Source organism: Zootoca vivipara, chromosome 17 (genome assembly GCF_963506605.1).
Source record: "Zootoca vivipara chromosome 17, rZooViv1.1, whole genome shotgun sequence".
Lineage (NCBI taxonomy): Eukaryota > Metazoa > Chordata > Lepidosauria > Squamata > Lacertidae > Zootoca > Zootoca vivipara.
In genome coordinates, this window is record NC_083292.1 from 27308392 (window position 1) to 27331296 (window position 22905).

The following is a 22905-nucleotide window of genomic DNA, read 5'->3' on the forward strand; positions in this document are numbered from 1 at the left end:
ATTCTGGTTGCCCCAGTGAGAAGAAGCCCTTGCCCCCAGAGGCTCAGGGTGCCTGGTAGGTGTTGGGGCCTCTTCCCCCTTCCCCCTCTTCTCACCCTGCATACATTTTCCCCTGCTGCCTCCTGCTCCAGGACACCCTCTGGAAGGCACGGCGGCTGCAGAAAGTGGAGGCTTCTGCCAAGTTGGAGCTGCAGTCAGCCCTGGAAGCCGAGATCCGGGCCAAGGGAGGCGTCCAGGAGGAGCTGGATAAGCTGAAGGTCTCGCACCTGGCAGTTGAGCGGTGAGCAGGCAGCAGTGGTGGCGGCGGCGGCGGCAGGTGGCGCACAGGCAAGAGTAGGGTTGCATCCTGCACCACAAGGTTTCAGGGCCCGAAGCTGTGTCAGGGACCGGCAGGACGAAGAGGAGTGGTGGGAGGCACCAGCCGGGGAACCCCCCCCCCCCCAAGGGAAACCCTGGAGGGAGGAAAAATCAGAGCCCTGGGAATTGGTGGCGGGACACCGAGGAGAAGTCAGAGGGAGAAGATGGGGAGCAGGGGCTGGATGCTGAAGGGGCAACAGGGTTTAGTGAGCAGGAAGAGTCGGTGACAGGGAGCAGCTCAGACTCCGAAGCTGAAGCAGAGGATGGGAGAGTCAAGAGGCTGCTCAAGAATCTGGGGAGTCTCCCTCTGAAAACTCACAGCGCAGAACAGAGGTCAGAGTTGCACAGACACAATTTGAGACTGTTTGGGAAACATCTGGGAGAGGAGGAGCCTTAGGAAGGGTGGAAGGCAGGGACATTCAGTCCTGGCAACTGCTCCGTAGGGGCAAGACCTACCGGGGGAAATTGCTGGATTGAATGTTGTTTCCTCGAATAAAGAGTGAACTTCACTGACAGCCTTGCGTCTTTCGAAATGAGCCGTGTCTGACTCCAGCCCTGACGACTTGAGACCTAGGCATCTGATGATGTCCCCAGAAAGTGTCTATGCAATAATTTGCAGAGATGGAGGTTAATTGGGAGAGGAGGAGCCGCAGTGGAAGAGGGCGGACCCCCTCCCCAAGAGTCTGTGCAATAATTTGCGGAGACGGGGGTTAATTGGGATAGGCGCCTTTGATGCGAAGGGAGAGGCCCAGGGAAGCTAGAAATTCTGCACCCCACATTTTTATAAAGGCAAGATAGAGTTTTGGGGCAGTTTGCGATTCCTCCTCCTACCAGCTGGCCAAGAAAGAGCCCTTGCTGGGTCCATGGCACAACCCCCTCTCCTCTAAATGTTATACCTGGAGTGAAGGGAAGCCGCTCTTACTGGAGGCTGAATTTCCCAATACTGTATGCCATAAAGTCACATTTATCTCTCCCGCTTTCCCCTCTCTGTGTCCCAAAGCCAGTTGCAGGAGGCAGAGAAGCAGAACCGGGCTCTGCGCCTGGAGCTGGAGAAGGCCAAGGGAGAGCTGAAAGGACGGTCCCAGGAAGGTGAGCTTCAGGCTGGGTCATGGGTGGGCGACAGCCCCACTACAGCACCCCAATGGCATATCCCAGCAGTGGGGCAAGGGATGGGCCTTTGCAGAATGTAGGGGCCTAGTGTCTCCATGGCTCAGGCCCAAGGGTGCTGTAGTCACGAGGGTACTGGACTAAAACCTGGGAGAGACCTGGGTTCAAATCCCCCTGCTCAACCACAAATCTCCCTGAGCGAGCTCACTCACTGCCTCTCAGAATAACCGACCTCACAGGGTTGTTGTTTGGGTGGATTAAATGAGGACTAGGCCCCCAAGAGCTTCTAAAGAAGGGGAAGGTTTTCGGAAGGAGGGGATGGGGCAGTGAACACACCATGTTTGCATTCAGTCCATAGGGTCAGGTGTCCTGTGAAGTGCTGTAAAATACCCACAAACCCTGGGGGATTCTATGGGGAAGGGGCTTAGCTCAGCAGCACAGCACCTGCTTGGCATGCAGATGATCCCAAGGTCAATCCCCAACATCTCCAGGTAGGTCTGGGAGATGCTGCTGCCACTTTGTGCAGGCAACACTGGGCTAGATGGAGCCATGTTTCTGTTCAAATCAGGCCGTTATTCAGATCCATGAGGGCTGGCACCTTGCTTCCCTTTCATGGTAACACCCTTCCTTGGAGGGGGGGGGGTAGAGCATCTTCCTTGCCTGCAAGAGGCTCCGGGTTCAATCTCTACCATCTCCCTGCCTGACACCCTGGAGAGCTGCTGCTGCCAGTCAGTGTAGACCGTGTTGAGCTACATGAGGGGTCAGCAAACTTTTTTAGCAGAGGGCTGGTCCACTGTCCCTCAGACTTTGTGGGGGGCTGGAATATATTTTGGGGGAAACAATGAATGAATTCCTATGCCCCACAAATAACCCAGAGGTGCATTTTAAATAAAAGCACACATTCTACTCATATAAAAACACTGATTCCCGGACCGTCTGCAGGCTGGATTTAGAAGGGCCTTAGTTTGCCTACCCATGAGCTACCGGTAATTAAAAAATAAGGCATCCCCTGAAAATAAGCCACCATGTGTTGTTTTTGAGGAAAAATAAATATAAGATGGTGTCTTATTTTTGGAGAAACGCGGTAAATGGACCCAGGTTCCTGTGCCGGCCAGTGACAACTGTGGTTAAGAACAGGGCCCATTCCCAGAGTGTGACCTTTCTCTTCTCTCCTGACAGGCACCAAACACCAAGGACCCCTGATTCCGTTCCTCTCCTTCCGAAGTACCAACGTAAGTCTTTTTGTGTAACAAAGATAGTCTTCTGTACTATAGGCGACTCTCAGTTTATGCAGGGGATAAAACGTTCTGGGGATCGCTCATAAAGCCCAACCACTCAGTGGAAGGGTTACATTAAATCATATGTTTGAATGTTGTCTAGAGACAATGGATAAAGCAAACACCATTAGATGCACTGCTGGCTAAGTGTTTAATGGTTATTGCATTTGTGTGTTGTTTTTTTAAAAAAAAACCAATAAATGGCAGGTGAGATTGCCAAAGTCTCTTTTCCCCAGACACCCGCTCCCTTTCCACTCCCTTTTTTCATTTTTTAAAAAATGTGCATGTTTAATGCACATAATTTGTGAGCTATACTTTTATCTGATAATGTCAGTTAGAGAAACCAAGAGGCAGGATCTCTGGGCTCAGGAGAGAAGTGACATTAGAATTGTACTCCTTCGTGAGAAGGCAGGAAGAGCATGCCTGCTGGATCAGTCCAAGAGGTCAGCATCCTGTTCTCACAGTGGCCAGCCAGATATAGATGCCTGTGGGAAACCCGCAAGCAGGATTCAAGCACAAGAGCAACTCTCCCCACTTGTGATTCCCAGGAATTGGTCGTGCAGAAGCTTTTACTGCCTCTGACCGTGGTGGCAAAGTATGGCCATTGTGCTTAGTAGCCATGGGTGGTCTTTCATTCCGTAAGGAGGACCTAGGCCTGGCCCAGCAGAGCTGCTCTTGTGTTCTTAGGGCTTCTAGGGAGGTTTGTATGTTAGCAGAAATCTGAATCATGTCCAGTTAAAACTCCGCTGCCCATGTCACCTTCTTTTCCAGAAGGAAGCAATCGTTTTTGGGGGTGCCCCAGACTCCCAGGAGGCTCGGAAGGCCACTGAAGAGGCCCAGCTGCACCCTGAAGGGCGGAGAAGCCTGCGGTCCAGCGTGAGTAGCAGTTTTGGCCATCCCAAAACAGGCATAGCTGTCAACCCTCCCGTTTTTTGCGGGAAACCCCCTTATTTAAATCCGTTTCCCGCTGTTACCCCGGATTGTAAAATATCCCGTAAATCTCCCGGATTTTAAAGGAAGCAGCTCCTCTCCCTCCCTGCCGGCCAGGGACGCTCCACTTGCCCCCCCCCCCCCGAGAGCGAGCAGCCAGCCGCCGCCCCCCGGTAAAACACCTCGCTCGGCGGCTGGCTGCTCGCTCACTTGCCGAGTGCTGCCAGAAATCGCCTCTGCGCATGCCCGGGCATGTGCAGAACCGATTTCCGGTGCCCCGGACATGGGCAGAGCCGGCACCGGAAATCACTTCTGCGCATGCCCGGGCATGTGCAGAGGTGATTTCTGGCAGCACTCAGCAAGTGATCCCTTATTTTTAAATCCGAAAGTTGACAGCTATGCAAAACAGGCCAGCTCTGGAGTGGTGAGGCTGCCGTTTTCTTCTTGGGTGGCTTTAAGAAATGATTCATGAAGGAGTTGGTGGCCATTCTTGACTCCTGCGGGAGCTTCGTGAAGAAGGAGTGTATTTTGTCTGTCCTGAATCTTCCAGTTGGCTGTCCACAGGTTTGAGTGTTATGCATGGTGCCGACAGTGGTGAGGAGGTGGGTGTTGGGAGGTTTGGAGACCTTCAAAGACAGAGGCATGATGGTCTCTCCCCCTGTTCCCTCTTCTCCCCTCTCTCCAAAGGTGCCACATTCAATGTCTTCCACCCAGTCCATCGCAGGCTCTTCAGAGAGCAGCAACAGTTCTGGATCCTTGAAGGTAGTGACAAGCTCTTGGCCTAAATGTATTCCCCCTCCCCTTTGTTTCTGGACTGAACCCCACTTCTGAGGGGGCTGCCCTTTTTCCTCCTCAGGCCTTTCCAAACTGAGCTCTGGACGGTGTAGCGGAAGGATTCTTAGTGGTGACAAAAAGGCACTTTGTATATGTTTGGAGGGAGGAGCAGGGCTGACTCCAGTTTTGAGGGAGCCCTGCTGTGTTGAGTGGATTGAGCAGATGTCTCTTAGCCGCCATCTTGAATTTCCCATCATGCCGCGAAGTGATGCTGTGCTAGGTGCTCTGAGGCATTGTGGGAAAACGGAAGTGGCAGGGGGGGCCATGTCCAGGGCTGGTGGGCCCAAGATCTGCTCAATTACTGGGCCTCACTCTCAGGGCTGAGGGGCCTCCGGAGGGTTAGTTTGGTCAGAATCGAGTATACACTTCCAGAGCTAACACTAAATACATTACTTCTGGTAAATAAGCAACCATAGCCGCTAGAGGGACTACAATCTAGACTACAATTCCCATTGGCATGCAGTCTGGGTGGCTGATGGGGGTTGTAGTCCAAAACATCTGGAGGGCCCCAGGTTGGGGAAGGCTGCCCTTGCTTGGTCAAGCCATTTTTCAACTGCTCTATCATAGTGGTTCCCAAACAAGGCACTGCTGCCCCCTCCCCAGAGAAGATACCTAAAGGGGCACTGGAGGTGTAAATGCATACCTGCCAAGTTGCTGTCAGAGAAATAAGGGACCGGGCCGGAAATAGCAGCCAGAAGTCGCACTGCAGCCATTTTGGAACTGGGCAGAGCAGCATCAAAAGTCGCTTCTGAGCATGCTCCACCCAGTTCCAAAATGGCCGCTGCGCCAGAATAAACCGGGAAAAAACAAAACAAATCCGTTTTTTCAGCTAGGAACAGCTGGAAAAACGGGGATTTCCCAGGGAAAACGGGCGACTTGGCAGCTATGGTAAATGACTGCCAGACTTTGCACAACTGGTATCACTGCATCAAGTTCTTCAGCTTTGTGGAATTAATTAAACTGCATGGTTTCAATTGGATTTCGATTGCATGTGCAATTGTTAACTGCTTTGAGTTTTCGTGTGTTGTTCTATTCCTTAGTGGGTCATGCAAACTGCTATTCTGAATAACGGCAGTAGGGTAGGGGTCACCGCGGATGAGTTTATGGAACCAAGGGGGCAGCAGCCCCCAAAATTTTGGGAAGTGCTGGTCCGTTAAGTTGAATAGCTTTAATAATTATACCCTGCCCTTCCCAGTCAAGACCAGGCTCAGGGCGGCTAACAACAAGAATATCAAAGCAAGCATAAAAGAAACAATTCAATTAAAATGCAGATTAAATACAAATTTAAAATTCAATTTTAAAATTAGGAATCTACAAGTGAAACCTCATTTAAATATCTGTAGGATAAAGCCTTAGGGGAGGGTAACACCAGGGTCAGACTGAGTCAGTCCAAAGGCCAAGCGGAACAGCTCCGTCTTGCAGGCCCTATGAAAAGATGACAACTCCCGCTGGGCCCTAGTCTCCTGAGAGAGAGCGTTCCACCAGGTCGGGGCTAGTACTGAGAAGGCCCTAGTCCTGGCCGAGGCCAGTCTAACCACCTTGTGACTCGGGATCTCCAGTATGTTATTATTTGTGGACCTTAATGTCCTCTGTGGGGCATACCAGGAGAGGCGGTCCCGTAGGTTGATCTATCTTTGGAAAACCCCCCAAAGAAACCTGTTTGCTCTGGTCCCTGCACTTTTAAGGAAGGGGTGTCTTAACTTTTATGATTTTGTGTGTGTGTGTGTGTGTGTCGTGTCTATAACTTTAAAATAATTGAAAGTTGCCTGGAGCTAAATAATATGTCTAATCCTTCCTGCGCCCCCTTCTCTGCTCCATTTCCCCAGCCCAAGTCGCACAGCTTCAAAACCCACAGCTTCTCCACACCCACCAAGTGTATGCGTTGCACATCCCTCCTGGTGGGGCTGGTCCGGCAGGGCTTGGCTTGCGAAGGTGAGTGGTATCTTGCCAGGTGGAGTGGGAAGGGAATCCGGGTCAGGGGAGGGTCTCTAGGTTCAATCTCTAGGTAGGGATGAGAAACACTCTTTCCCTGCCTGAAGAGCTATACAGGGTTGGGGGGGGGGTCTATTGATTCATATTTTTTCTTTAATTCATAAAATTCATACACCATTGCAGTGGCTCAGAGGGGGCCTGTTGGCTGCCTACTTACGCTTCCTCCTCCGTTTTCCCAGCCTGTAACTTCGTCTGCCACGTATCCTGTGCTGGAGGGGCCTCCATCTGCCCCCTACCCCCTGAACAGCTCCAGAAGACCTTGGGGGTCAACCCAACAAGTGGAACAGGGACAGCATTTGAGGGGTTCCTGTCGGTAAGAGGTTGAGTCTCCCCTGAGTCTGAGAGAGTTTGGAGCAGTCCATGTGGACAGAGTGGCTGTCGCCAGGGCAGAGATCTGATTGGGCAACATTCAGCCAAATATATACCAAGACCCCCGCAACGTTGACTGCCATGTCAAAAAGGGGGAGAAAATGGAAGTGGAGGCATTGCAGGAGCCCAGCCTTCTTGAGGATGAAAATTGCTCCCCTTCTGACCATGAAATTGATCATTGGATGAGTGGGAAGGGGGAATAACCTTCCTCAACTGATTTGCTAGGAAGAGGGAGGGGCTGAGTGCCTGGGATGGGTCCTGCGAGATTGTGGGGTGACCGGACCAGCTTTTGGCCGCACACCCTTCTGGCATGCAGCCCCCAGTGATTTAGCCAATGGTGGTCAAAAAAGATTCGCCACCCTTGGTATAGGTGATGCTGGAAGGTGGAATGGGGCGGACTCCTTGCAGCTGAAATAATGTTCTCTGATTGTACCACCTTTGCTCCCCAAAAGGTGCCCAAGCCTTCCGGGGTAAAGAAAGGCTGGCAGAGGGCTTTTGCCATCGTCAGCGATTTCAAGATCTTCCTCTTTGATGTGCCAGAGGGGAAGGCGGCACAATGCGACGTAAGCATCATGCACGTTACAGACATGAGGTAAGCAGGGGCACCGTGCGCAGGAAGTGGCGCCGTGGGGTGGAGGTCTGATGGAGCCTTAGTATTATCCAGGAACCCTAAATGAAGAAGGAAACCACCCATTATCTCTAGGGGTGCCCAAGGAAAGACCAAACGGTTCCATTCCCCCCTTCTGCTTCTTTTCGTTTGTTTTGATTCCACTGGTTTTCAGTGGGATACGCAGCTGGGGTTGTTTTGCCCAGAATTCCATGCTTTCCACCCAAATGCCCTCTGCTTCGATTGGCAAAAGCTGCCACAGCAACAGGTGCCACATAATAATACCCCTTCCCCATTTGTAAGAACTTGATCTTTTAGTTCAACTTCGGAACTCCCTGTCGATTGACGTCGCTGTGCCCTTTTCAGTGCCTGCTAAAAACATGTTTAGAAAGTTGATGCAAGATTTAACTTTTTGAAAGTCTGAAATCATTGCTGTTAACTTTTCCTTACCGAGAATATTATTGCTCTGTCTGTGTTGTAAACTGCTTCAAGGCTTTCTTTAAAAACAGTGTATGTACATTTAATGAAATAAAAAATAAATAAACGCAGGCATCCCTCTAATCCCCGAGGGGAATTAGACACGCCAAATGTCATAACCATGGATGCCAGGTGATATTGGGGGTGTGGTGGGGAGACACACCTTAGCTGGTGCCACCACACCGTGCACATTTTAGGAGAACTCAACCCAGGAATTGCCATTTTCAGAGGTAGTCCTTAATTCTCCCTTGTCACCTGGATGAGGGAAATAGCCCAAAATGAAAGAGGGAACAACATCGCCAAAATTACCTCATTCACTAGGATGGGGTGGGACATAGAATCATAGAATCGTAGAGTTGGAAGAGACCACAAGGGCCATCCAGTCCAACCCCCTGCCGAGCAGGAAACACCATCAAAGCATTCTTGACATATGCCTGTCAAGCCTCTGCTTAAAGACCTCCAAAGAAGGAGACTCCACCACACTCCTTGGTAGCAAATTCCACTGCCGAACAGCTCTTACTGTCAGGACGTTCTTTCTAATGTTTAGGTGGAATCTTCTTTCTTGTAGTTTGAATCCATTGCTCTGTGTCCGCTTCACGGAGGACGAGGAGAGCCGTGGCTCTCCAGAGGTTGTTGCACTCCCATCTTACCTGACTATTGGCCCTGTTGGTTGTGGCTGATGGGAATTGTAGCCAAGAACATCTGGAGGGCCCTGGGTTCCCCATGGCTGCCCTGAGGTAGCTTGCTGTGGTTGTGGTCCTGCAGATAACACAAGGCTCCTCCTCAGCCTCCACTCAGGGGAGAGAGGGATGTCTCTAAGGCTTTTCTAAGGTTTTTCTTTTGGCAACAGGGATGAACAGTTCTCCGTGGCTCCAGTCCTGGCAGCAGACGTCATCCATGCCAACAGCAAAGACGTGCCCTGCATATTCCGGGTAAGGAAGAAGGGAGGAATGGAGAGAGGAGCCCCCATTTACCAGAATACATTTTTCAGATAGAATTTCTGAGGTGTCTCTTTTCCTCTAGGAAAAAGAAGGCCATTCTCTTCTGAATATTCTCCAACATTTTTTTTTTTTGTGGCACTTGCCATTCCTCTCTGCCAATCTCCTCACCCCGGCCACCTTTCACACAGCCTTTACCAACCTGGCGCCCTCCAGATGTGCTGTACTACAACCCCCCATCAGCCCCCCCACACCACAGTTGTGCTAATTAGGGATGATCAGAGTTGTAGTCCAAAATATCTGGAAGGCAGCAGGCTGGCGAGGTTCCCTTTAGAATAACGTGAGATCTGGGGCCTTGTGGAGGATACGGAATGGAGGTTGGGCTGCCATTCGATGGCTACCCCTGACCCTCGTAGGGCCAGGAGCAGCAGCAGCAAGAAACAAACGGAACCTTAGGAACCCCCCCAAAAACCTCAGCACTATAAAGCAGAATAAGTAAAAATCTCAATACAACTAGCAACGGTTTCCAAAAGCAATTACGGAGAACATAATATCACCAACGTGTTAAAAAATGCAGAGCAGGGGAAGAAGAGATCTGGGTCCTAGCAGGGAGCTGGGGTACCTGAAAGCCAGGCAGTCAAGGCAAGGATTCCTCCATCGGGGTAACCCTGAGCCCAGCTCCCCTCTGCCTCTCCTCCTCCACCACCACCTCTTCCTCTTCCTGGCAACCTTTGGATGACCTGGGGTTTCCTCTGGGCTCGGATTGCCCCTCGGGGGCCAGAACAACTTACCTGTGCCTCCATCCTCAGGTGACGGCCTCTCAGCTGAGCTCCCCGCACACAACCAGCTCGATGCTGTTCCTGGCTGACAGCGAAGGGGAGATGAGGAAGTGGGTGGAGGTTCTGGCGGAGCTGCACCGCATCCTGCAGGAGAACCATCACCACGACCGCACCGTCTACATCCTCAAGGAGGCCTACGACAACACCCTGCCCTTCATCCCCCATGCCCTGTCGGCAGCCATCATAGGTATGCAGGGAAGAGGGCAAGCTTTGCTTTCGGAGGGAGGGAGAGGGTGCTGGAGGCAAAGAACCCTGAGCTTTCAGCCATTGGGGCTGAGCAGCGCTTGGGCAGGGGGCCCTCAGCTCTCCTATCTATGAGATGCCTGATCCACCCAAGGGCAACATTTTTGAGTCCCTAACCGAGAGGAGGAAGTGTGTTTCTAATGTCATCTGTTCCCCTTTGCAGACCGAGAGCGGATCGCTTTGGGTACAGAAGACGGCCTGTTTTTGATTCACCTCCGGACAAATGGTTTAGTATTGTTTATATTTCGAATTACATATTTGGGGGGGGGGGGCGCGTGCTGTAAACTCTGAAGGTTTTTAACTCCTCTGGAAACTGTAGCATAGCTGTCAACCTCCGGATTTGAAGATAAGGAAATCCTATTGTGCTGTCAACTCCCGGATATGAAAGTAAGGGCGCTGAATAAGGGAATTTCCCGCAAAAAAACGGGAAAGTGGACAGCGCTGAACTGTAGCACTGTGAGGGGAATAGGGGTCTCTCAGCACTCTGAAACAAAACACAATTCCCAGGATCCTTTGGGGGGACTGTTTAACCTATTAAGATGGATATCCTTCTTGCCTAGTCTAGACCTGCACCAAACTGCTCCCTCCCTCACCCAGTTAATTTTTTGCTTGCTAGTGGCAAAATTAGTGATACAAATTTTGAGTCATCACTCCACATTTAGTTGTTAATATTGAAACCACCTCTATACTTGACTCAGTCAGAGTTTGTTTTCTATTCTCCTTTTATCGATCTGTAAATCATATCGGCTTTCCCCGCCTGTGCTTTTTTTTAAAACCAATACAGTGCAATTGCATCTTATGCACATTTAACTTGTGCAATTTCAACCACATGTGGTCGAAGGCAGGCTGGTTGAAATCGCACGACTTAAACACAAAGCACATTAAATGGGGAACAAGAATCTCTCCAGGTCTGGGATGCTCCCGCGAGATCGCAGGAACTTGGACAGCCCCGCATGATCTCGCAAGAGCATCCAAGGACCCCCCTCCAAGCCAGTGCACAGAGAGGGCCTTGTTTCCTAAGCAGGGCAGAGAGCTCAAAAGCTTTTTGCACTGGGGAAACCTGGTGCAAAAATAGGATTTAAGAGCTCTGCCTTGCTTAGGAAACAAGGCCCACTCTGTGTGCCAGTTCTGGCAGCCCTGGGGTGCTCATGTGGTGGTACTGTTCCAAAGACTTGAGTATGTGTGTTTTTGCATCTGTGCCCACCCCCGGTCACCTGCCGTTTCCTCCCCACCCTCTGCAAATCCACAGTTCCCGTCCTCAGCTGGTAACGGAGTTGTGCCTCTTCTTTCCCTGCCCCTAAACCCCCCCATTCCAGATGTGCTTCAGGTGGGGGACTGCCGCCGGGTGCAGCTGCTCCTGGTCTCTCCCAAGGCCCAGCTGCTCTCCGTCCTCTGCGGCAAGAACCACAGCCTCCGCATCTTCTCCTGGGCGGAGCTGGAGACCCCGGAGGCCATGGGGACCAAAGTGGTGGAGGCCAAGGGCTGCCAGGCAGTGGCCGTGGGGCTCGTCTGCCGTGGGACCACCCCCGTCCTCTGTGTGGCCTGCAAGCGGCAGGTCCTCTGCTTCCAGCTGACGGCCACGCGGCCCCCCCACCGGCGCATCAAAGAGATCCAGGCCCCCGGCTACGTGCAGTGCTTGGACATCCTGGGCGACCGGCTGTGCGTGGGATGCCCCTCCAGCTTCTCCCTCTACCCTCTGCTCAACGAGGGACCCCCCGTGAGCCTGCCCCACCCCGAGGACCGCCGGGCGGCCGCCGTGACCCACATGGAAGCGCTGAAGGCCGTGGAGGTCAGCCTGAGCGAGCTGATCCTCTGCTTCAGTGGCTTTGGCCTCTACGTGGATGGGCAGGGGCGCAGGAGCCGCCCCCAGGAGCTGATGTGGCCTGCACCTCCCCTCAATTGCTGTAAGTGCTCCTTTGGTTGGGGTTGGGGGGGTCTTGATTGTTTAAATATACTCATGGTTTATACTCATGTTTCTCGCTTTGTAGCCAAAAAAATAGTCCCTGCCCAGAGGCTTTCGTCCTAAAAGGCATAGCTGCCAAGTTCCAGCCTGAGAAATAAGGGACTGGACCGGAAGTAGCCGACCGGAAGTAGCGCTGCCGCCATTTTGGAACTGGGCGGAGCATGCTCAGAAGCTACTTTTGATGCTGCTCTGCCCTGTTCCAAAATGGCTGCCGCACCAGAAGTCACGCTGCGGCCATTTTGGAACTGGGCAAAGCAGCATCATAAGTCGCTTCTGAGCATGCTCCGCCCACTTCCAAAATGCCTGCTGCGCCAGAATAAACCGGAAAAAAACAAAAAAAATCCATTTTTTCGGCTGGGGACAGCTGGAAAAACGGGGGTTTCCTGGGGAATACGGGAGACTTGGCAGCTATGAAAAGGACACGACACACAAGGAAAAGGGACAAGGAGGGAAGAGGAAGGGAAACAAACCCAGGCACCAATAAAAGCAATTGTTATTGTAATGACCAGCTGGCACAGCTCGGGTCAGAGGTGCCTGATGGAGCTGGACGTTTGGCAAACCTGATGGATTGAGTCTGCTGCTTCCGAGGCTCTCCCACTGAAGCAGCCTAAGGAATGGCTGCCCCCCCCAGGTGGCAGCACAGGGAGGAGGCCTGGTGGTTGGCAAAGAGGCAGAATCTCAGGGCTTACCCACCCTTAGCTTTTTGCCCCACTCTTTCCAAGCACAGATCTGCTCTTAAAAGCCCTGTGCTTATAAACATGCAAGCAGGATTTGAACTATGAGTAACAGTAGGGATTGAAGATTACAATAGCTTTGTTAAGGTTTAAGAGATAGAAGACGGGGTGCAGCAGAGGGAGAGAAACAGAAACACCATGGGAAAGGGGGTGGGAAGTTGGGAAGGGGGAGTTTTTTATTATGTAAACTAACATAATAAAAACTTTAGTGAAAAAGCTCTGTGCCTGAGCGTTCTTGGAGAATTCACCGCGAAAAGCCACTCTTTAGTGCTCACTCAGAGCAAACGTCAGTTTGGGTTTCCTGCAGACTGCAGTTGTTCCGATTGAGCTTTAAAGAGTGGGTCTTTTTGCAAGGAAAGCTCTGAAGCAAAAAAAAGAAGGGTGCTCAGATATGGAGCTTTAAGGCATGTGCCTAGGGAGAGCAAAGGACAGACAAAAAAGAGCAGAGGATAGATAAGTGTGGATAAACCCTTAGTGGAGAAGCCAGGCCATTGGTCTATCTATCCCAGTGCAGTCCACTCAGACTAGCCAATATTTCCCATCCCCTGCCTCTGACCTGATCCTTGGAAGTGGCGATGTCACTGGGGGTCTCTGGCAGGTAAAGTGGGGGCTCCATCGCTCGGTCAACGTCCCACCCACTAATAAAGAGTGTACCAGTAGTGTTGGGTTTGGGGTTTTTTTTTGTTTCTGTTTTATAATAGATACAAGATTATAACCTCTAGCTGTGGCGTGCAGCCTGTGTTTTCTTGTGGGGGAGGAAATCAATGGAAATGTTAATGTTTTTCAAAATTAACTAAAGAGTGCATCAACCCAGGCAAGACTTGAACCCAAATCCAGAGGCAGGTACTTTCATCTGCCAGGCTGAAAGATGCAGCTAGAGGGTTGTGGGTCCATACGTGTCGGCCCCACCCCAAGCGCCCAGATCTTTGTACTGCCGACTGCAACACTGGATGGATGAGGGGAGATGTGCACCCCAGCCCAACAACAGTCTTCATGTCCTTGTTGCTCCCTCCCAGGTTACAATGCTCCATACCTGTCAGTATTCAGTGAGAACGCAGTCGATGTGTTTGACGTCAGGAAAGCTGAGTGGATTCAGACGGTGTCTCTGAAAAAGGTCTGTGGGGGTTTATTCTGGGAGGTTTTTTGGTTTTAATCCCTCCCCACTCCCCATTTAACTTCATTTAACTCTTCACATCCTTGGAAGAAGAATCCAAGGATGAATCTTTTCCAAGAATCCAAGGATGAATTTTTCCCAAGAATCTTTTCCAAGAATCCTTGGAAAAGACCCTGATGTTGGGAAAGATGGAGGGCACTAGGAGAAGGGGACGTCAGAGGACAAGATGGTTGGACAGTGTTCTCGAAGCTACGAACATGAGTTTGACCAAACTGCGGGAGGCAGTGCAAGACAGGAGTGCCTGGCGTGCTATGGTCCATGGGGTCACGAAGAGTCGGACACGACTAAACGACTAAACAACAAAACTCTTCACATCCTTACAGCCAATCTCAGGGGCTGAGATTGGTGGAGGGGGTCCTCCACCCTCAGAGGTTTAGGGTGGGGGACAACCTGGGACAGGGCCTTCTCTGTGGCAGCCCCTAAACTGGGGAACTCCCTCCGCATTCCCTCCCTCCGTACCTTCATTATGCAGCTTCCTGCGAATGCTGAAGGCGCACCTGTCTTCCCGGCTTTTGACACTTGAGATGTATATTTTTAGGACTCGTATCTGTGATATTACTGTTTTTGATATGGGGTTTTAATTACTGTAAGCTTCCCTGGGTCCTTGGGGTGCAAGGTGGGTAATGATGATGATAAACGAATGTTTTGTTCGCAAGTGTTTTTAATTGATTGATGGCCTTTGGATCAATGGACCTGGCCAGTCAAACGACTTTAACAGTGTGACCCAATGCATGTCTACTCAGAAGTAAGATGCATTGAGTTAGTTCCATGGGCCTCACTCCCAGGGTTGCAGCTGTCCTCTTACCTATTTTGCACCTGCGTGCTAAAAACATGATTGTTTTAGTCAGGAATAACTGATGAGGTCCAGGGTCCTCTGGTGGGTGGGTGGGTGTGCGGGGATAGATTGAGGGCTTCATCTCGGGGGGGGGGGGAGGGGGGCTGTCAGCATCGTCCTAAGCTTTGCAGAATTGCCTTCTCATGCTGCAGGGAAGGGGGTTCTGCCCCAGGGAAGGTTGGCAAGTACCCCATCCAGAACAAAACCTTTTCTCTGGAAATTTCATATTTCAGAAAGGTGTCCCTTTCTCTGCTTCCCAGGTACGAGCACTGAACCCCGAGGGCTCCCTTTGCACTTTCGGCAGCGAGAAGGTCCACCTGACTTACCTCAGAAGCAAGGCAGCTGGTAAGTGTGGGGGGGGGAGCAGGGGAATAGGTGAGGGACACACACACACAGGTGGCCCAGGGCTCAGGTTGCTTCCAGGCAACTTTCCCATCCTGATGTGTTAGCGGGTAAGTTATATGACATTGTCCGAAAGCAATTATCACCTCACACTTTCCAGGGCATCCCCCCTTAGTGGGGTGGGAGAACTGAAAATAATGCCAATATATCTCACATCTGGAAACCAATGTGCCTCTTTGGTTGCAGATAGTACATGGGTAAAGGTAAAGGGACCCCTGACCATTAGGTCCAGTCGTGACCGACTCTGGGGTTCCGCGCTCATCTCGCATTATTGGCCGAGGGAGCCGGCGTATAGCTTCCAGGTCATGTGGCCAGCATGACAAAGCCGCTTCTGGCAAACCAGAGCAGCACATGGAAACGCTGTTTACCTTCCCGCTATAGCGGTTCCTATTTATCTACTTGCATTTTAATGTGCTTTCGAACTGCTAGGTTGGCAGGAGCTGGGACCAAGCAACGGGAGCTCACCCCGTCGCAGGGATTCGAACCGCCGACCTTCTGATCAGCAAGCCCTAGGCTCAGTGGTTTAGCCCACAGCGCCACCTGGTAGATGAGTCTAAGAAGCCCGGAACACAAATTTTCACAGCCCTCTAGCAGCTATGGTGGCACATTTACCAGAAGTAATGCATTTAGCATTAACTCTGGAAGTGTGTACTCAATTCTGACCAAACTAAGCCTCATAGCATTAAAAAATGTACATTAGAATGACACCGGCACTACCCCAAGTATCATAGAACCATAGAATTGTAGATTTGGAAGGAACCCCAAGAGTCATCTAGTCCAACCCCCTGCAATGCAGGAATCTCAACTAAAGCACCCCGAACAGATGGCCGTCCAACCTCTGCTTAAAAACCTCAAAGGAAAGAGAGTCCACTGCCTCTCGTGGGAGGCTCTTCCCCTGTTGAACAGCTCTTACTGTCAGAAAGTTCATCCTGATCTCCTTTCTTGTAGCCACTAATTTCTCCTCCCTACTGCCTCCAGATCAGGATGAATTTGAAATCCCCCAGCCGACGGACAACAGCCGGCGGCACCTCATGAGGACCAGGCACAAGCGCCGCTTCTCCTTCCGGATCTCCGAGGAAGACCGGCAGCACCAGAGGAGGTGAGGCGCGTGGTGGCCGTCTTGTCGGTGGGGGTCTCTGTCACTACTGCTATTGCATTAAGGGCTAAGAGGACATGCAGACCTTTTCAAAAGCCGGCTGCAAGGGGCCTTTCCTCCAGGGCGGAGACGCTTGGAAGGAAGCTTGCATGTGAAATAAGCAAGGAGCAAAATGTTGGTGGGGTTGGTTCAGGGACCTTGGCATGCGGCAAGCGGGGATGTGGGGCGTGTACATGAGAACACAGTAGAGGACTCCCAACGAAAGATCCAATCTCATCTTCTAAAAGGGTTTTGTTTTATGCCGGGCTTTAAAAATGCTTGTCTTATTGTCTCCGAAAGCTGCTTTACGCTTAATTATCGCAGTGTTTTTGGCATGCGGGTTTTCATAAGTGCTTCTTTTAAAAACATTGGCGTGTTATGGAATGAACGTAAGAGACCAGAGGAGCCTGTCTAGTCCAGCATCCTGTTCCAACCAAGATGCCCCAGTGGGAAACCCACAAGCAGGATCCGAACCCAAGAGCAACTCTCCTCTCCTGTGGTTTCCAGCAGTTGGAATTCAGAAATGTTACCGCCTCCAACTGTAGAGGCCGAGGAGGAGGCCAAGGGTAGCCATGGTGGCTAGTATATTATGCGCCACTTGATTGTAAAACAACAACATCAAAGCCATTTACGAAAGAGATAAGGCAATGAATTATCAGTAAGAAAAATGAGCAACCATAATTTAAGACATTTGAAAAGTTAAAACAACAATTTTATTTTTTTTATATAGCTTTTATCCTCCCCCACGAATCTGGCCAATCCAAGTTGGTGGACATTGCTGCCTCCTGTGGGAGTTCCATAGTTTAACTATCCATTTGTGCTCAGTACTGTCAACACTGACTGGCAGCAGTTTTCCAGGATTTAAGGCAGGAGTCTTTCCCAGCCCTGCCTGAAGATGCTGCAGGGGATTGAACTCTGGCCCTTTCCCTGAGTAGAGCTGCTTCTGCCCCAGGATGGTTTGTGTTCCCCTTTTCCAACGCAACAAACCCCCCCTTCCTGCTAGCATTATCGTCTCTTGCAGGGAGATGATGCGCGACCCAACCCTCCGCTCCAAGCTCATCTCCGGCCCCAGCAACTTCAACCACCTGGTCCATGTCGGGCCGGGCGAGAAGCACCACCAGCTGCAGGACCTGCATGTGGTGAGTTGTGTGGCGGACTCAGAACACGCTTCCTTGCTGCAGGGGTTGTCCGAGGGGGAAAAGGGCAGCCTCTGGTTTTAAGGACTAAGGAGGGCCTGCTGGATCAGGCCAGTGGCTCATCTAAAGCCAGCATCCAGTTCTCATTGTTGGCCAGCCAGTGGGAAACTCGCAAACAGGATTCAAACACAACAGCAACTTTCCCCTCCTGTGGCTTCTATCGAGAACCATCGTTGCCTACAACTCTGGCAGTGGAGCAGCGCCTTTGTGGCTAGTAGCTGTCACTAGCCCTCCTGAATTGGTCCCTCCTCTTTTAAAGCCATCCAAGTTGGTGGCCCTCCCTGCCTCTCACGGGAGCGAATTCTAGTTTAGCTCTGCGCTGCATGAAGAAGTCCTTTCTTTTCTCTTGTCCCGATTCTTCCCAACATTTAGTTTCATGAGATGCCCATGCATTATGAGAGAGAGAGAACTATATCTCCCCTCTCTGCTTTCCTCCATGCCAGGTGTAATTTACGAACTTCTGTCATTCTCCAGCGCTGAAATCTGGTCCTTCTCCGTTGAAAACAACAGGTCCCAGCATCCTTGGGTCCCCCAACCTGTTTGTGCTTATTCTTCCCCCCACACCCTTCCTTCTCCCTCAAGTCTGATCCTTTCACGTCCTCTGTTTCCAGGCCCAGGAAGAGAAGAGGCGAGAGGCTCAAGTCCGGATGCGCTGCAGCAGCCTCTCCGAGACCCGGCGCCCCTCAGCTGCGGGCGGCACTAGCAGGACCCCGGGAGCAGCTGCTCCATCCTTCTCCTCCTCCTGTAAGAGAGGCCATGGCAAAGGGGAGGCGGGGGCCTCATCCAGGGCCACAGGGCTCTGCTGTGGCCCAATGGCACACAAGCAAGTGGGGTTTTTTTGGGGGGGGGATGCAGGTGCCAATTCTTCTGCTGAGCTGCCCACCTCTTGTCCCCGCAGTAAAGCACAAGTCTGGCAGCTCCATGTCTGATGACTCCTCTGCTGCTGCTGCTCCGAGCTTTGGCGTGGGCAGTGCCACGCTGGCAGAGGTAAGGCATCCCTGTGCAAAAGGGGCAGGAGGAAACCGGGGCCTGGGTTCCTGTTCTGCCCTTTTGCATTCCCCTCTCCCATCCCTATTCTGCACCAATCCTTGCCTCTTTTCTCCCCAAGAATCATAGAGTTGGAAGGGACACAAAGGCTCAGGAATCAAATGCAGGAATCAAATGTTCAGACGGCAGTGGGCAAAGGCCATCTCCCTACCCACACAGGCCCTTGCTATAGGATGCCCACCGTATAAGCGCAGGGCTTTCGCACTCCACTGTTCCACCCCCACACACACACACAGAAATGTGTATTCTCCTCTTCTGGCAGATCTTGGATAAAACGCAGAGCCTTCCTCCGTGCCCAGGAAGCACCAGTTCCACATGATGGGAGACATCACTGCCCGGCTCAGACCTGCCTTGGACGGCTCTGGCTCCTTGACTCTGGTCACAAAAATGTGCCTCCCTGTCTGGACTCAAAGGTCAAAGCATCGCCTGGCACAACATGCCCAGAGGCAGCGGGAGACTGCCAGCCTTGTGAAGCAGCCTGGATCGCAGCACTTGAGCCTTCGAAGGTGGACCGGGGCTGGAATGGGGGGTCAGCCAGCCTCCCATGAGGATGCAGCAAGAACTTCTCCCACCCCACATCTCAGGGAATGCAGCAGGCCACGCCCAGCTGCCTCAGCACCTCTGCTCCTGCCCCCCAACTGCCCCACCAGCTCCCTCTTCTCCCACATGCACCTGACCCCCCCCCCCCAACACACACACACACACTGCAAAGCAGCAACGGGACCAGAACCCCCCTCCAGCCTCGATGGAAACATTTTTAAGAGAGTCTCTTAACGTTTACTTTTTACAAAAGCTATGCTTCTTTCAGCCATATTCCTACGTAAAGCCTGAGACCATTGTGCCAGCAGCAGCAGCAGCAGCAACAGCAGCAGCGGGGTGGTGTTGGCAAGACAAATGGGTGCCCCTTTTGAGGGCCAGCCTGCTGGATGTGCACCCTGGCAGGGACAGAGAGACCCTCTCAAGGGATGGCAAAATCTTAGCCCAGAAAGAAAATGCATTAAAGAGTTAAAAAGACAGTGCCACTGGCAGGTTTTTCTCAGGGGTGGGGAGTCACTGGATAAAGGGGGAGAGGGGATAAAAGTTTGAAACCACACCGCTCCTCCATCAGTCTGGTGTAGCCAGTGTGGTGTAGTGGTAAGAGCGGTAGACTCGTAATCTGGGGAACCGGGTTCGCGTCTCCGCTCCTCCACATGCAGCTGCTGGGTGACCTTGGGCTAGTCACACTCTCTGAAGTCTCTCAGCCCCACTCACCTCACAGAGTGTGTTGTTGTGGGGGAGGAAGGGAAAGGAGAATGTTAGCCGCTTTGAGACTCCTTCGGGTAGTGATAAAGCGGGATATCAAATCCAAACTCTTCTTCTTCTTCTTCTTCTTCTTCTTCCTTCTTTCTTCTTCTTCTTCTTCTTCTTCTTCTTCTTCTTCTTCTCTCTTCTTCTTCTTCTTGGCATGAAGTGTGTACGAACAAGCACAGAGTGGGGCACCTTTTCCACCTTCACTGGAGCTGCTGCGCTGCACTAATCAAATTAAAACCGTGGTTTGGCTTAGCACAACATGCAAACCTCGGTTGGTGGTTTCACTCCCAACAAACCATAAGCTGGACCCAAGGTACGCTCCTTGCTTGCAGCTCGTTGGTAGCAAGGCCAGCTTCAGCGGAACTCGGAACTAGCTTAGCAGGGACTCTGAAGTCAAACCATGGCTCTCCTCTGGGGAGCAACGGCAGAAGAATATGAGGGAGCAGCAAAGTGGGTGCTGTCTCTCCCCCGGCTCCCCACTTGCTGATGCTTGCCAAGTGAGGATGAGGCCAGTAGTCCATCTGGGTCAGCATCTTGTTCTCACCGTGGCCAACCAGATGCCCATGGGGAACAGGATTTGAACACACAGCCCCCTCCCCTCCTGTGGTTTCCAGCAACTGCTCTTCAGAAGCACTGCTCCCTCTGCCTGTGGAGGCAGAGCAGAGCCCTTGTGGCTAGGAAGCCATCAAAAGTCCTCTCCATGAATTTGTCTAATCCTCTTTTTTAAGCCATCCAAGTTTGCCACCAGAGTTCAACTATGCCCTGTGTGCAGGAAGACTTTCTTTCGTCTGTCCTGAATCTTCCAGCTTCACTGGATGTGCACAATTTTCTAGCATTGCGGGGGGGGGGACATATTTCTCTGTGCCATACATAATTTTATAAACTTCTATAGCGTTGTCTCTTTCTTGCCTTTTCCCTAAACTAAAAAGACCCCCATTGCTGCAAATCTTTTTTCACAGGTAAGTTGCTCCACCCCCTTGGATCATCCCCCCTTATTGAGTGCAGAAGTCGTGTGTGTGTATCCCCTTATTTCTGTATTATGGGGAGGAAAAAGGCACACACCACCCGTGTCCCCTCCAGCCCAATGTTTGGATTCCAACTCCCATGAACCCTGATGACTGGCTGTGCTGGCTGGGGAAGAGGGGAGTTGCATGCCCCATCCCAAAAGGAACCCACCCCACCCTTAAGCTGCAAAAGCAGAGATAAGAAGAGCCTGCTGGATCAGGCCAGTGGCCCGTCTAGTCCAGCATCCTGTTCGCAAAGGGGCCAACCCAGATACCTGTGGGAAACCCACAAGCAGGATTAATAATAATTAATAATTTATTATTTATACCCCGCCCATCTGGCTGGGTTTCCTCCCCAGCCACTCTGGGCAGCGCTTCCAACAGAAATATTAGAATACACTAATTTCTTAAAGATTAAAAGCTTCCCTAAACAGGGCTGCCTTCAGGTGTCCTCTAAAAGTCTGGTAGTTATTTTTCTTTTTGACATCTGGTGGGAGGGCGTACCACAGGGCAGGTGCCACTACCGAGAAGGCCCTCTGCCTGGTTCCCTGTAGCTTGGCTTCTCGCAGCGAGGGAACCGCCAGAAGGCCCTCGGCGCTGGACCTCAGTGTCTGGGCAGAGCGATGGGGGTGGAGACGCTCCTCAGGTATACTGGACCGAGGCCGTTTAGGGCTTTAAAGGGATTTAAGCCAAAGCGCCCTGTGTTTCCAGCAACAGGTTATTCAGAAGCAGTACTGCGACATTCAGCATAAGCTGTCGTGCCTAATAGCAGATTCAGGCAGGCCTCTGCTGTCGCGCAGGTGCAGCTTCCAAAGCTGGATGGTGGCATGGAAGGCTTTTTTACATTATCAGTAAAGAGTTAATTTATTTGTCGGCTTCTGCATAAACCAATGAAACAGGCAAGAATCACATTTCACATACAAACATACATCCTGTGCTGGAACACCAGCCGCTGTACAGAATAGCTACTCTATGGAGACACAGAAAGAGACTGTCTCCCCCCCACTGGGTAAACTTCTCACCCCCACTTCCGGGTGAGGGCATTTAGAATTCAAGGCATCTCCGTCACTGGAGGGGGAGGACTCTCTCAGTGAGCTGGAAACGCTTCTTGGCAAGCGTTGATGGAGGTAGCAAACTTCCCCACCCCACCCCAAAAAACGCAGGCTCTGCATCTTCTCCCCTCTCCCCCTGCCAGAAAGAAACAACCTAGGGGAAGGAAGAGATTTGAAGACATGCCAGAAACAGCCCTTCTTCTGCCCTCCCCCATTGGCAGCCTGCTACCCCCCCCCTAATAAAAAAGTAAAAAAGGACGGGGTATGTCAGTCCCAGCTTCCTGGCCCCCAGCTTCATGGTCCCTTGGCCGCCTTCCCGCTCTGCTCGCCGGGCCCTCCATCTCCTGCTTCCCTCTCCTCACGCTTTTTCCGTGCTAGTTCAGCCTTGCTGGGCCCTGAAAAAGCACAAAGTGAGCCCCCACTGAGTCTGGGTCACAGGCTGGCCATCAGCTCCAGGGAAGCTACAAGGGGAAGGGGGTCAGGAAGGGGGTGCAGGAAGGGGTGACTTGCCTTGCTCTGACTCCAGCGCCTCCCAGTTGTCCTGGAGGTCCCAGTCACCCAGCGCCTCCACGTTCCTCTAGACAGAGGAGAAAGAGTCAAGGGGAATATAGAGAAAAAAGACCCTGGAATGGGCAGCTCCTTCCTCAACCGTTAGATATTTGGACAGTTACCAGCCAGACTAAGGCCCCATCTGCGCAATACCTTTGAAGCAGTCTCTTACCGCTCAGAATTCTAGGAGTTGCAGTTTGTTAAAGGTGATGAAGATTGTTAGGTTGCCCGCTATCCCACGTCACAGAACTTCAATCCCAGAGTTCCCTGGGGAAGAGGGGCTGATGACAACTCTGGGAATTGTAGCTCTTTTAAGGGGAATGGGGAGTACCGTAACAACTCTCAGCGTCTCTAGCAATCAACAGCAGTGGCCCTCCAGGGTCTCTGGCAGGAATCTGGCCCTACCTGATGATATTGGGGACTGGGCAAGAGGTTTTATGTGTGCATGTCCCTAAGCCCTGAGCTACAGCCCTTCCCTAGAAGAGAGGAAGATCATAGAACTGTAAGCTGGAAGGGGACCCCAAGGGGCCTCTAGCCCAACACGCCTGCAATGT

At 51.8% G+C, this 22905-nt stretch overlaps 1 protein-coding gene across 3 annotated transcripts in view; it reads left to right on the forward strand.

The window, feature by feature from the left end:
- Positions 1-19438, forward strand: part of CDC42BPG (CDC42 binding protein kinase gamma) — a 67456-nt gene extending 48018 nt beyond the window's left edge. For 2 of the 3 annotated variants that reach the window (XM_035097809.2, XM_060269735.1), the window contains exons 19-37: positions 132-280; positions 1358-1446; positions 2644-2696; positions 3513-3617; positions 4359-4433; positions 6332-6437; positions 6677-6810; positions 7319-7458; positions 8801-8882; positions 9698-9914; positions 10134-10196; positions 11287-11874; positions 13684-13781; positions 14937-15021; positions 16057-16177; positions 17235-17352; positions 18021-18153; positions 18308-18396; positions 18719-19438. In XM_035097809.2, the coding sequence (XP_034953700.2) occupies positions 132-280; positions 1358-1446; positions 2644-2696; positions 3513-3617; positions 4359-4433; positions 6332-6437; positions 6677-6810; positions 7319-7458; positions 8801-8882; positions 9698-9914; positions 10134-10196; positions 11287-11874; positions 13684-13781; positions 14937-15021; positions 16057-16177; positions 17235-17352; positions 18021-18153; positions 18308-18396; positions 18719-18775 (2502 nt within the window). In that variant the 3' untranslated portion in view covers positions 18776-19438. The remainder of the gene's footprint in view (positions 1-131; positions 281-1357; positions 1447-2643; positions 2697-3512; positions 3618-4358; positions 4434-6331; positions 6438-6676; positions 6811-7318; positions 7459-8800; positions 8883-9697; positions 9915-10133; positions 10197-11286; positions 11875-13683; positions 13782-14936; positions 15022-16056; positions 16178-17234; positions 17353-18020; positions 18154-18307; positions 18397-18718) is intronic. The other variant, XM_035097811.2, reaches the window with a different exon arrangement.
- The last annotated feature ends 3467 nt before the right edge of the window (positions 19439-22905 follow it).